The sequence below is a fragment of the Bidens hawaiensis genome, unplaced genomic scaffold (genome assembly GCF_021521415.1).
Source record: "Bidens hawaiensis isolate Kalapana, Puna unplaced genomic scaffold, B.hawaiensis_p1.1 tig00014899_1, whole genome shotgun sequence".
Taxonomy (NCBI): Eukaryota; Viridiplantae; Streptophyta; class Magnoliopsida; order Asterales; family Asteraceae; genus Bidens; species Bidens hawaiensis.
Window position 1 is genome coordinate 526,267 of NW_027492318.1, and position 15,020 is coordinate 541,286.

General features: G+C 34.6%; 1 protein-coding gene across 1 annotated transcript; it reads right to left on the bottom strand.

Annotated features, from left to right (window-relative positions):
- Positions 1–11,211: 11,211 nt before the first annotated feature.
- LOC143547983 (uncharacterized) lies at positions 11,212–13,721 on the bottom strand. The gene is made up of 8 exons (XM_077039262.1): positions 13,175–13,721; positions 12,986–13,062; positions 12,210–12,378; positions 12,033–12,121; positions 11,777–11,941; positions 11,599–11,676; positions 11,432–11,535; positions 11,212–11,339 (listed from the first exon to the last, which is right to left on the bottom strand). The coding sequence occupies exons 1-8, from the start codon at positions 13,659–13,661 to the stop codon at positions 11,234–11,236; spliced, it is 1,275 nt and encodes a 424-aa protein (XP_076895377.1). The 5' UTR covers positions 13,662–13,721; the 3' UTR covers positions 11,212–11,233.
- Between the last annotated feature and the right edge of the window lie 1,299 nt (positions 13,722–15,020).

The window sequence follows — 15,020 nt, forward strand, 5'->3', positions numbered from 1 at the left end:
CATCTTGCAGAGAAAGAAGAGAACGATTTCGAGAGAATGCTCGATTGAATAAAGGAGTATTCGCCGGAAATCGCCTTAAAGATGAAGAGAAGAGTGAAAAGTGTGAATTGCAAAATAACCCTCTCCCCCTTTATATAGTAATCGCAATTAATGCGGTGAATTTAATGCGGAGGAGAGAGAAATCGAATGTGCAATGAAACTATGACACGTGGCAAAAAGCAAGCTGGCAACAGCTGTTGAAAGGACGTATGCCAGTAATTTCGCGGCCACGCGCCCGAAAAATCGCGCCCACGCGCCTGAAAAAGCGACTGGAATGACCATGTTCTGTCACGTCACCATAACTTCCTGCACGTCCTGACAGTCAGAAGAAACCGTCGCACGACGTTTCAGAAGTTTGGACTGTTCTTATCTTTTCACCAACTCTTCGAATTTCAAAATTCAAAAATTCGAAAATATTAAAAAGTAAGCGGGAAAATACCCCTTTACCCCTTGGCAAACAAGTAACCGTAAGACGGCTGCGGGTACAGTGTAAAGGCAAAACCCTTCACATACCTAGCACCCGTAGGGAATTGAAGCCAAATAAACCTTGGCAAACAAGTAACCGTAAGACGGATGCGGGTACAGTGTAAAGGCAAAACCCTTCACATACCGAGCACCCGCAGAGAATTGAAGCCAAGTACCTCGGCAACCAAGTAACTATAAGACGGCTGCGGGTACAGTGTTTAGGCAAAACCCTTCACATACCTAGCACCCGCAGGGAATTGACGCCAGGAATACCTTGGAAGTAAAGTAACCGTAAGACGAGCGCAGGTACAGTGTTAAGGCAAAACCCTTCACATACCTAGCGCTCCGCTGGGAATTGAAACCAAGAAGGATCTTCTGGGCAATGTTTGCGGAAACGGAAATAACATCCCCGCATAGCGGGAACGTTGAGAACTACGTTGTTTGAAGCTCCAGGATGGAATTGGTGGTCTTAACATAATTGATCACTATGTTCAAAACTACCAAAACCTCATGGAAAATCCATACAACTGGGACTCAATGCTCCTGACTTGCGAGGAGGTTACAGACCTACCCGCATCATACCCAAAGACCAAGCAGGAAACTCGGGCATTTCTGCAAGTGACAAGGACTTCCGCGGAAAGAATCCCCATGGAAAACCTTACAAAACCCTTTTCAAAACCCTTTGCTCAAGTCCAAAAGTTCACCTCACTTTATTAAACACTCATGAGAAGAACATTGGACTGGGGGGACTTGAAGAGGTAGGTCCCAGCAGAGCCCAGTTGGACCCGCAAGACTCACCTTAAACAGGGAAGTCTGCGCAGAGACCAACTGGATCCGCAGAACCAAGCATGCTCAGAGACGTGACGTCCTTACGCGCAGTACGCAAGCTGGTCCCGCAGGAAATGCCTCCCAATGGTGAAGGACTCCGCCTGTCCCCGCAGCCTCGGATACAAGCCATTAGGAAAGGCCACCCGCGCAGCATGGCTACACGCACAAGGCACTTAGCTCTCGATCATTCAGTGTCACCTGAAGGAATGAGCCAAGCCGGGAGCAATCCCGCACAGAGGCGGGAGGGGGAATACTCCCGCCCAAATAAGCCAGTCCGTATACTGAAGGATCTTTTACTGTACCTGACGAGGTATGGGCGAAAGATCTGATCAGAGATACGACAGCTCACTGATACAGTATGGCGAGCAGCATGCTCCTGTACTGTATCACTATTAGCCGCTGCCTACTCACCAACTACTGTCATACCACGTGCGTAGCCGGCAGTTGGTGGAAAGGGAATAGTACACAGCAGGCCTGGTCACTATCAGCCGCTGCCTACCCACCAACTACCAGCAGGGCACGTGCGTAGGCTACTGTTGATGAACAGGAACACTGTAGCAGCCGGCCATACCTCCTTGGAAACCTACCTTCGGCTATAAATACCCCAAATGGTATGATCATCTCAACACATTATTACATTATCTTATATCATCATAATATACCTGATATCTGCTCTAGCAATCTCTTAATATACTTTCATATTTAAAGAGCAATCTAGTCTGATTCTCACGCCGGAGGGTGGTCACAAGGAGGAACCCCCCCTTCTCAGTGACGAGCTCACGGTGTCTGTTTTGCAGGTTATCAGAAGAACCATCTTCTCAGGGTCTAACCCCTCGTGGGAAACATCTATCTAACCCCCAGGTTACCAGTAATCTGTCCGGGGTCGGTTAGTGTTTCTTCAAGCATCAAAACCAATTTTAAATTACAAGAGTTAACTTTTGTTTCAATTATAATATATAGCGTACCCTTGCGATATGCGTTCATTATTCGATTTGAAACTAATTAAACCGAAAAATGAATCGAAGTAAACCAAACTAACTAAAATCGAACCATTTTCATTTATAATAACCCTAGTAGTATGTGTTTATTATTCAGTTTGAAACTAATTAAACCGAAAAATATATCAAATCAAACCAACTAAAACCGAACCAAATTACAAATTCAGTTTTCAGTTCGGTTTTAAACTAATCAGAATTGTTTCTTTTTTTATTTTTGTTTGTTTTTTCATCTTCATATATACATATGCTACAATCCCTAAATAACCCTTTTTGGAGCATAAATAGGTAAACAGCCTACAAGTCAATAAAAACCTTCCCTTTTTGGTTTTCTTGTTCTTGATATGCTACAAGTTTTTAAATGTCAATAGTTTCCTTCCCAAGGATCTAGAAACAGTAACAAAGAACAAGAACAAGAACCCATAATAAATTAATCAAAACAACCAAATAATACTGATTCTCAAAAATCAAAAGCTAACTTAAATCAACCAAAAAAAAAATCAAAGAGTTACCAAGAAACCCTAATCTTGAAAACTTGAAAACTATGAAGTCATGTGTTCTAGAGAGAGAAAGAGAGAGCTTAACTGGATGTATGGATCTGTATTAATCTATATATCCATAAACCAAGATGATTGTAATATATATTATTGTTAATTCACTGGATATCTGAAACGAATGTTTACAGAAGGATATGATTCAGGTGAATTTATAATTGCATAAAAGGAAACAAATACCTGATGGGTCGCTTTTATCATGAGAGTCAGAGTCAAATCTTTTCTAAAGTTAAAAAATATATATATACATATATATTTTGTAATAATTAAAACCAAACAAAAGCTTTCAAAGATCTTCACCAAATCTTTCACTCCACAAGAAATGCAAAAACACTCATAACATATAATAAATATTTATATATATGCACACACACATTCTCTCTCTCTCTCTATATATATGTGTGTGTTAAACTGTAGATAGAAAGAGATAGGTGACACTGGACACAGTCTGGGAAATATATTGGTTCATATAAAATCCCACTTTCCCTGTGTGTGTGAGAGGTAGATGAATCTAGAGAGAGAGAGAGAGAGAGAGATGTAATGAATAATAATTAATAATATATAAAATATATATAATGAATGGAGAGGAGGAAAGTTCATTTTTCGACCGGCTAAATTTTGGTGTTTGAATGGATAGAAGGAAACATGCGTATGTGGATTTAACAAATGGGTTTCTTCTTTGGTGGGTTTAAGAAGTAGTGGTTTCACAGTCGGCCAAGCTGTTTTAAAAGCTGTTTCAGACAAGGTGATTAAACATGAGAAGGCGTGTCTTGACAGCCAACATGTATTTATTCCTTTTGCATTTGACACTTTTGGTTTTCTCACGCTTGAAACTATGGAGTTACTTACCCGAGTTCAACGGGTTATGCATAGTCATGTTATGACTCCAATACCAGCAAATGTGATTTTTAAAAGATTAAATTTTGCAATTTAAAAGGAGGTAGCGGCGCAACTTGTTGCCCGCTTGTCTTCTTTTTCAATGTAATAACTTGCTTATTATGGTTCAAGATTATAAAAATATAAAAATTAAAAAAAAAATGAATTAAGATGATTGCAGCAGCAATGCGTCAGTGTGTGTACTTTGTTTTACCCTCTGACCACAATGCGTCAGTGTGTGTACTTTGTTTTACCCTTTGACCACAATTTTACTCCTACATAGTTATGTGACTTTTGTCCCTTTGTTTGTATATAGGTAAAAAACAAGAAAAATCTACCAATAAATGTTGAAATCTACAATAAAGTTACATTATTGATGTTCCTTTTTTTGTTTTTTTGGTATTTATTTTCTTGTAACAATAATAAAAACAAGACTTGTTTGGAGTTTTATATGCTGACCATTTAAAGGCATGACTTTATATACCTATTGGCTTATTAATTTAAAAAATAAAAATATATAACATATTTATCTTTCAACTATATGATAGAATGATACCAACTAGTTTTGACTTTGTATGTTACTTGAGTACATAAAATTATAAGGGTGGAAAATTGGTGGAAGACATATTTTTAATTACTTTTATGCATATAATTAAAATATCAGCAGATCCTGAAGTATTTTATTTTTATCAAAAAATTATTTAAAATAGTTGTAGAGGCGTTTCTAAACAATCCAAAGTACACAAACATGCGTTTTAACACAAAACTAATCAATATCATCATGAAAAACTTCCCAATGGCTTAATTAATTATCTGAAAGCAGGCCCTCTACTCTAAAAGTCGTGCACCAGCAAGAAGTCTATACGTGCGGCATAATCAAGACCACAAGAGATTATAGCGTTAAAGGTGCGCGGGGTCTTTCAAATAGGACCAATGTGTTTTGTTGGTTGAGTGGTCATGCATTGATAATATGTTTGTCTAAGGTGAACTTGGTTTACCTTGGTGTGATGTCCCTTGGATGTTGATGGTATGAGAGTATGATAGAAAGCTTTTTTTTTGAATGTTAAAGCTTTTTTCCTCCTACTATTTACATTATACCCCCGTTGCCAGGAATCGAACCCTGGACCTCTCACCCAAAGGCCAAAGCCTTTACCATCCCACCAAAGTGAAGATGGCTGAGTATGATAGAAAGCTACTAAAGTCTTCAATAACATGTGGATGGCTAAAACCCATGTGCATATAAAAACTCTGTCGTCCAATTACCCACTTGAATCCGTACAACTTCATCACATACATCCCCGGTCAATATAGACTTTAAATGTTTGTCCTTCACGCGTATCTATTATTTTGTTTTATTTTTATATTTTTGACAATGTATCTAAAAGTTTAACAATTTTTATATTAAATTTTCTAAAATTATTATATGACATAATAATTGTTTGTCGCACCTTTTGTGATAAGATTTTTTTTCACCTTCCTATTGGCATTCACAGGTTGCAAATATTTTTAGCGTTCTGTAAATTAAATATTAAGTTTGGATTAAAAATTATTTACATATTAAGTTTGGATTAAGAATTCTGTTTATTTTAGTTTTATCTTTTCTCCCACCTTTAGAAGAATAAAACATAGAAATTTTGTCTATCATTAGAATTTTCTGAAAGGTAACTGATCGAGTTCAGGAATCTAATAAATAGTGAAAATTCTTGATCTCTCTTAATATCTCTCTCAATTCTAAAATTTAGGACTTGAATTCATTACCTGCCATTTAATCTAATTAATCATTTTTATTTATAATAAATGTGAATATGTTTCTTTGAGATTTTTTATAAACTTATAGATATGAGTGGTTTTATCACATTCTATTGTTTGGCATTTATTTAAAAAAGAACAGTAATATTTTGACAACGTGAGAGCCGTATGATATATTTGTTAATATTAATTTGAATGTGAAAATGATTGTGTAACCATCCATGTATCTCTCTCCAACCACATTTTTATGCATTATTTACGTATTGTTTGCATGTGAATTATGCGAAATTTACAGTTTAAACCTCTATGTTGTAAAGGGGCTTTGAAACCTTTGTTAAATTGTCATGTAGGCATTAAAGACTTTAACCTTAAAAGCTCCATCGGGATATAAAGCCCTTTCCTCCGCCTTATATATGTGTGTATGCATGAGAGAGTGAAAATTATCCCCCCACCCCCACTACTTAATTTGTTAACGTCCCGGTAAACTTTTGAAGCATGTATCCATGCTGCCCCTCCCATGAAGCCCCAACACGGTGTTGGGTACGATAAAATCCCTCCACGTCATTTTGAAACCCACAATAACTAGTCTTACTAATTGTCTAATTCTTAAACATAGAAATCGTAAATCATTGTCTCTCAAATAAATAATTGGTTATCTTTATTGATTTTTTGCTATTTTTATATTTTTAACTTTAGGACTGGAATTAAACAAAGTTTTCTTCATTTTTGAAATCTAGTGATTACAATAGTTACAATGAGTATCACCACAAAACTCTTCCGGTGATATGCCGTTGATGATAGTGATTACCGATGAAAAAATGGCAGTGATAATCCTTTATTAATATGAGTGTGAGCAACACATTTACCAATTATTACCAAGGGCTATGTTAGTGATAGATTATCGCACGAGGAAATTAATCAGTGGTTAGCAGTCGTCTCCGATGAGTCGATGACGAGCAAGTCTTCTCTCATTACTAGTTGAACATATATGACCATCAGGAAGTCCCTCGGTAATATTTTTTTATTTAAAATAATATATATTCTAAAGTTAAGTTATATTTTGATCCTCGTGATTTGGTCATTTAAACTACTTTAGTTCAATCGTCAAACCTTCAACGCATTTAGTCACCCTAATTTCAATATCAACCATTTCATTCAAGTCACAAACTTTGTTAGATTATTCTGTTAAGTTGAATAAAAATTTCAGTCTTTTACACATAAGGTACAAACATAATATAATAATCGTATTAATACGAAAACTAATTATATAAAGTTTATTCCGTAGTCCATACCTTAAATCAACAACACACGTTTGAATGTTTGATAGATTATAAGATAATATGACTTTTTTAAAACTTATTTGCATAAAGCAATAATAAAGTGTTAATAGAAAAACAAAAATAAAAATATAGTATTAATGATGGGTGGTATGGGACTATGGGGGAGTGAACCAAAACAAGACCCATCAGCTATCGATAAAAAAAAAAAAAAAAAAAAAAGCTATCGATGGGTTCTGTCAACTGCAAGTCTTCGATGCGTGTCTGCCATTGGTTTCTACTACATCTTGTTTTTCTTTCTTGGTGTTTGTTTTTTTTTCTTTTTACAACAAAAAAAAAATGTTTTCAAGTATCATTTTCGTATGTAAGGTTTCAAAATTTTGTCATTTTCGTCTATTTCATTAACCCCGTTAATTTTATAACGTTAAGTCATGATCATTTATGTCTTTTTACTTAAATGAATGAAATTATGAAAGTGACAATTTTGATCAAAACTAATGAACAGATTTTATAATATGAATATTGCACATGGGTAAGGTTCAAATGAAAACCATAATTTTCTAGAAAACTAGTTAAATCAATCCAAACCATCCATTTCTTAGATCAATGGTTAATATACATAGTGGCAATTGGGTAATTAAATGAAAACCAAAGAAGATTAGTTAAGAAGATTAAGGATAAAATTGGTAAACCGGAAAAATATTAATTCTTAGTTTCCTAAAAATCTTTACTCTCTCCCATAACCTTTTTATTTTTTTATTATCCTACTTTATTTAATATTTGTTGGCAGAAAAAAAATACTTATTGCCTTCCAAAAATAATACATAGAATTATCAACAAGGGTTATGTTTAAATAAGAAGTTTGATTTTCCTAAGAAAGCTAGGAAGGAGGATATTTTAGTCTAATACTTTAATATCAAAACTCAATTAAATTAATTTCAAAAACTCACTTACATAAACCCAATTACATCTTCACTCATCTCTTATAACCACCACCACTCCACCGCCCACCGTCACCCACCGCCACCATCTCGCTGGAAAAGTCTGAAAAAACACAATGAAAAAATACACTATGAAAAAAAAAACACAATGATAAAAACACAATAAAAAACACAATTGTATGATACAATGTAAATAACACAATGAAAAATACTATTGTATAACACAATTTTGTAAAACACAATTTGTAAAAAACCCATTAATTTTTTTTTACAATATGGTACTCATATAAAAGATAAAAAGACACTCGTTATTATGGTGAATTTTTTTTTCAATAAAAACGTCAGAAAAAAAAGTTATGGACGTTTTAAAATGATGGGGGAATTTCGCATGTGCCTTGCATGTGGAAAGAGAAAGTCAACAAATGTGTTATTCTTTTTATACCATCCCTTATGTTCACACTTAATTTCCCCCTAAACTAATCTCAACCCTCCATGTTCAAAATCAATGACCAAGATTACTTCTTATCATTCCTACAAAAACTATATTTCCTATTATAACCTAACCCTTATCAACAATAAAAAAGTTGGAAAATCTAAACACAAAATTCAAATAAAGAATTTCCAGCTCTATCTTGATTCATTGTATATTATTGGATTTTCCAATTTTCTAGTTTTATGATTTCAATTTCCAGAGATTTTATGCTTTCGTCTTATCTAAAATGTCCAACAATTTTTTATTTTATTCAAATTTCCTATTATTAAAATAAATGAACCTTTATTTTTATTGTTATTTTTATCGTACATGATAAAACAAAGTTAGTCCTAATGATACATATATGTAACAACGTATATACACATATGTTATTATATTAAAACTATATACTTTAATGTTCGTATCTATTTACACATATGTAGCTCTAGTATATACATAGTTATATATATATATATATATATATGTAACAACATGTATACACATATGTTATTATATCAAAACTAAATACTCTTGTGTTCATATACGTTTACACATATGTAGCTCTAGTATTTTTGTATTTTGAAAGGGGTCATACTAAAATACATGTATGTAACTTAATCATATACATATATGTAAAAATAAATTATGAAGTTACATATATGTAAACTAACGTGTTGTTCATGCTTTTTTTGTAACAAATAGTTAAATACATGTAAATTAAACGGGCTCTTTGTGTAATTGTAGAGTTACATGTATAATAACAATGTTCTTGTTTGTCATATATTTATAGTGAAATGAGTGTACTCAAAATCGGTAAAAACGTTAAAAAAATTTAATCATAAAAATGTGTATTCTTTTCTGAAACCACACAAAATATCTACGCTAAATTCAATTTAAATAGAATAAGTGGATAGTAAAACAAAAATACAAACGCATATTAATATTTTTAATAGAAACGATAAAATAAAATAAAATAAAACAAAGACATTGGAAATTGATGGTTGAATGCCATTCCAACATATTTATAAATGATAAGATCTTAATTGTCTTGGTGTTTCATGTATGCATAGATGATCCCTTAGGTAATTTATTAAATATGTAAAGTATATTATATTTGAAAAAAAAGATCCTCTTCAACAATTTCGGGAGATAAATTAGGGATTATGCTTAAATACAGTAAAATCAAATTACTAGAATATTCTTACAATAAGAAAAGCAAAAAGAAAAAAAAAATTGTGATTGATCCATTAGAATACACATGATTTTTAAGTTAAGGAGTAGTTTTCATTTGAACCATCCTCTATTGCATATTTAGTCATTTCAATATATTTTAGAGTGAACTACTTTCTTGGGTCCATGTGGTGAAGAACAGAATCAGCTTGTGACCCTATTTTAAAATTTTGATCCCATTATCTTTACTTTTTCCTTCACTCTGAGTCCGACACTCTTAACACCGTCTTCTTTTTCATTATATATATGAGGGGGTCATGGGAAAATCGTCTTTTCACACATACATTAACTATTATTTTCACACATACATTAACTATTATTTTGGGACTCACCCTAAATTAGGGATAAGCCTTTTCGGTACCGGTACGGATTTGGTAACGTCGGTACCGAATCAGTATCAAGTTTTGAGTCTTCGGTATCGATACAGTACCGGTATTCCCAAATTTTGCACGAAATACCGGTACGGTACCGATACCGAACCGAATGTTTCGGTACCGTAGTGGTACCAAATATTTCCGAATTTCAAAATCGGGATTTTCGGGATCGGTACCGGTACCATCCAGAGCTCATCCTACCCCAAACTGTCCCCCTCCCCATCTTCATCTTCAAGATCCCACCACCATCGTCTGCATTCTTCATAGCCATCAATGATCAATGTAAATCTGGGTAGGTTAACAGCTAGAAACTTTGAAATTCGAGAACAGGTAATATTCGATAAGCATTGGTCAAACGGGATACAAAAACACCACCCGATCAAACTGAGGATCAATCTAATACGTGTTTTAGGGTACGAAAAATCACCACCTACAACCCGTGATTAGGTTCCAAAGAGCACCACCCAAGTTACTAACTTGGATTAGCAATGATCAAACACAACGATCAAAGTTAACATAAAAGTCACCACCTTTCATTCATCATCAAAGTAAGTACATAATGGACCGAATATTGCTCCATACAAGTAAATAAAGCATGTAAATAAACTGCAACAAATAACATGAAAAAGAAGCATGATAAATACTCAGTGGTGGTGAACATCCACCATGGAGCCCCAAATGATTCAATTTCGTGGCCCAATGGATAACCCGGCCGTTTCAAACGACCCGATAATTGTTAATAAACTCACTGCTATCAGTTGTGAAGCAGTTTCTTAAGCTTCAAATATTTAGTTTTATTCAACTAGTAAGATTTATGTGTACGGCTGTGAACTTCTGGCACGATGTGAAGCTAACAGAAAATCCGAGTTTATGATTTTTTGTCAGAACGAGTTCCAGTCACCTTCTGCTGAACCCGCTAACGCATCTGTCTAAACAGGTCGTGTCCGTTTCAACCTCACGTGTTCACAACCTTACCCTTTTAACCCAATTTTTAAATTGTTCTATGTAATAACCAAAACTATTTGGGCATTATTAAACCAAAATTATTGTTTTTCAAAAAATAAACGATTTTCAGTTTCGTGTCATGTCGGGTTCAGCCACGAACACAACCTGTCTAGCAGCCCTACACGAGTGCGTAAATGAAGTTTTAGTTATTACATAAGGTAGTTCATTTTGCGAAAAAGGCCATCATACAAATTAACAGTTTGAGCTCAATCAAGATAACAATCATATTTTTAACATTTTGGGTTGTTGTATGTATATTGTGTATATCAATATATTACTGCTAATATTTAGCCACAAGTAAAGCTTAACTGTACAATTTGAGGGGAAAAAGACGCCAAAAAAGCAACGTAGCAATAGCTTCGACCTTCGAGTGATTGGAGATCAACCTCAATGAAGAAAGCACAGTCTGCATACCCTGATGGAAACTTCTAGAACAACTGGAAGAACAAACTCGTTGACCCATCCCCAAATGACTTTATATCTGCTGGTCTCACCGTAGCTCTGCATAACGGGCAAGTTCTCTCTCTTTCAAACCTGAAATAAAAGATGTTTTAGATCCTAACTTATATAAGATGAAAGTTTAGCATTTTAGTAAATACTATTAATATAAAATAGGAATTGCTCACCATTCTGAAACGCAGTCTTCACAAAAGATATGTTTACACCGCAACAAAATTGGCGCCTGCATCTTTTCCTGGCAAATAGCACACACGTCTCCTGCCTCGCTCACCTGATAGTGTCAAAAATAAGTAAAATATTTGAGTAATAAAATAATTAAATTACAATATAGTACCTGTTCTGCTGTTGGATGTGATCCATAATTAACCTCTTTTCGTGATAAAGCCTTCAATGCAGTATAGAAGGATCCAATCTGATAGATAAAACAAGAGGACCGAGAATATATAACTAGTAAATACTATTAGTTATTTAACTCCCAGATACATAATGTTGAAAATCAAATCAACTCATACCTTCTCGACAACTGATGTGAGCTTTAAGGTTAAATACAACCCGGTTGTCAAAGATGAAAATAGGCTCCCATATTCTTTGTTCAAAAAGAACCGGTACCACACAGGGGCGGGTAAAAATGTGCGGTATAACAAAAGTGTGTACTCAACCAGAGTCAAGATTTGACCCTGAAATGCCAAAAAATAATACGTTAGAAACGCAATGATCATAACATATGGTATGCATTACATGTTTACATATCATGTTGAATCGCATTACCTGCCTACGATAACTTTGGCCCCTGCCATTTTTATAGTACATAAGCAATGCCAACTTAAAAGCCATTGCTGCCTGACGAACCATCGTATCTACAATTAATAAAATTCAAAGTTCATAAGAACAATGGCATGTCATCACTAGAGAAGAGGTGACTAAAACTTAAAAGAATATATGTACCATTTACGATAATGATGAATATAGCATTCCAGAACGGCGGTATTGCTTTTGGTGGAATCATGAATAATGGATTGCAAAGATCATCATTTTGATACCACCAGTAAACTCCGGTGACATGAAGCATGAAAAGTATGCAATATCCAGCAAGAACAGATAACTTTCTCTCACCCTAAAAAAATTATTCAATCATTAAGCTCAATAGGTGACATGTGTTTAAACTTGCGTAGGCCTGCAAACAAACCGAGCGTTCAGTGAACAATTTGTGAACCGTTCAGCTGGATGTTCTTTTATGTTCATTTATTTAATAAACGAACGAACATGAACAAAAAATTTTAATCACTTAGCTAAAGAACAAACATGAACACATGTCTCTTTCATTCATTTATGTTAGTTTACATTCGTTTGAACTCGTTCGTTTACATTCGTTAATAGATAATTAAAAAAAATTTTGGCCCATTACAACTTAGTTTAGTTTCAATAACTTTTTAGGCTCAACACATTGTTTTTCACATTACCTTTAAACTAGTTTTAGCTTAGTTATTGCTTCAGTCATCTATGTTCAGTTATGATCATCCGTCTAAGCTTGTGAACCCTTCGTTTTTACTGTTAATAAACCCAAGCACGAACACATTCATTTTCTTAACGAACAAACACCAACAAGAAAACTCCATTCGTTCAATTGTTCATGTTCGATCATTTGTTCAGTTTGTTTACAGGCCTAAATTTGTGCACATGATTAACATTTATGACTTAACACCAAATACATAGTTACATACCTTCAACGCCGTCTGCTTCTGTAGAATATCATTCGACTTGTACATAAACGCCGTCACATAAATCGTAACAAACAAACCTACAAATCACCACCATCACACAAACTTCATTCCACATAACAAAATTCATTTACTCTAACTAACTAACTAACTAAAAACTTCCAAACAAAAACCTATAACCTATAATAATACCTTGCAAATGCTGCCGAACGAAAACGAGCAACAACAACAACGAAAACGGCAGTATCTGTTCAATCCACCTCGACACCTGCTGCAAATCATACCGCTGCTGATACGCCGAATCCACGTTACTACTATTACCATTACCATTACCATTACTAATATTATTATTACCACCGCTGACGTCACCACCGGAAGCAGCAGCTTCCCGTTCTCCGGTCACCGGAGCTGACTCAGCACTCGATATCCGAATCGAAACCTCATCGTTAACATTATTATTATTATTATCACTATTATTATTATTACTGTTTGGAATTAAACTATCGGATTCATGATGATTACCGGAGTTTGACCTAGGTCTGAGAACACCGGAGTATTCGATTAAAGTAGTTACCGGTGCTTGTAGGAACCGGATAACCGGAAACGAGGCGTACGGCGTCGGAATTGAAGGATTTGATGGATCATTTGATGGATTTGGATTCACGGCTGGTGGTTCCATCGATTGAATTGTACAAAACGGTGTTGAATTGATGTGATTAGAGGTTGGATTAACGAAAGCCCCAAATTGTGAGGTGATGAAGGTTAGGGTTTGGAATTGATTTGAAGGTTTTGATGGGGAATAGTATTGGAAATGTGGAGTAACGTGTGATTGTTGTAAGTTTATTGATTATTAATTTATTATGATTATTGTTTTTGTTTGAATAAAGTGAAAAGGTATTATAATAATAATAATAATAATATTTTTGTGTTCTTAATTGGATAAAATAGTATTCAATTGTTTTCGAGGAATACTGAAGTGAAGTCGTTAGCTTGAAATCCAACGAGTGATACGTGTGATAATGCCACAACGCGTTTGGTGTCAAATTACTAATATGCCCTTAGCTTTTTTTTCCTTTTTGAATTGATATATTTTTGGACTGAGTTAATTGCAAATATGGTTTCTGTTATGGACGAGCAAATTCGGTACCGGCATCGATTGGTACGACTACCGAACCGGAACCGATTTGGTATCATCGGTACCAAAGTTTTGAGTTTTGGGATCGGTACCGTACGGTACCGGTATTTCTCAAATTTTTATCTTCCATATCGATACCGAATCGAATATTTCGGTACCGGTACTAAGAATTTGTGATTTTCGGGATCGGTATTTTTGATACCAGTACGGTACCGAGCTCATCCCTAGTTCCTGAGGTGGAACTCCAAAAGTAGGTTGCAACCCCGTTGTGTTATTTTACTTATGGTTTATCACACTACCACAGGGCCCATATATGCAAAAATGACACTACGAGATTGCAACCTGCTTTTAGGTTCCACCACAGGGACCAAATTTAACTCTTTTGAATTTTTCTATCTCCTCTTGTAACGTACTTGATGCTTAGCTTAGCTCATGTATTTGCGTAGGGTATGTTTGGGAACGGACGGATCACTTCGCGATTTGATGTACACAGACTTTCCAACTTTGTGTCATAGGCTGTTTTTCATAATTTAAACCGATAATTTCAAGGTCACAAAACAACAACCTTACCAGTTGCTCTTATGTTATATACGCTTTTAAGTTTTAATATAACTAAAAAATGTTAAAAGTAATTGTATTAATACTTTATTTTTGTAAGGCATATGGGATTTGACTAATTAACACTTTTAACTCAATAAGCTACCAATAATAAATGATTAATTCAGTCAGCGACACTTCTAACTTTTAAATTTATTGTCATAAACAATCTAACGCATATGACCATCATAGATCTACACTTCATTTTCACTCAAATTTGTTTACATGGATTGTTATGCGTAAAATGAAAAGGCATATATATTATTGTTAACGAAATCGAGTGTAAATCTATGATGATTTTGCGAA

Coding starts and splice junctions, on each gene's coding strand:
- LOC143547983 (XM_077039262.1), bottom strand. CDS start 13,661: ATGGAACCACCAGCCGTGAATCCAAATCCATCAAATGATCCATCAAAT. Junction 13,063..13,174: donor CGTTCGGCAGCATTTGCAAG/GTATTATTATAG, acceptor GGTGATTTGTAG/GTTTGTTTGTTACGATTTAT. Junction 12,379..12,985: donor AGAAGCAGACGGCGTTGAAG/GTATGTAACTAT, acceptor TAATTTTTTTAG/GGTGAGAGAAAGTTATCTGT.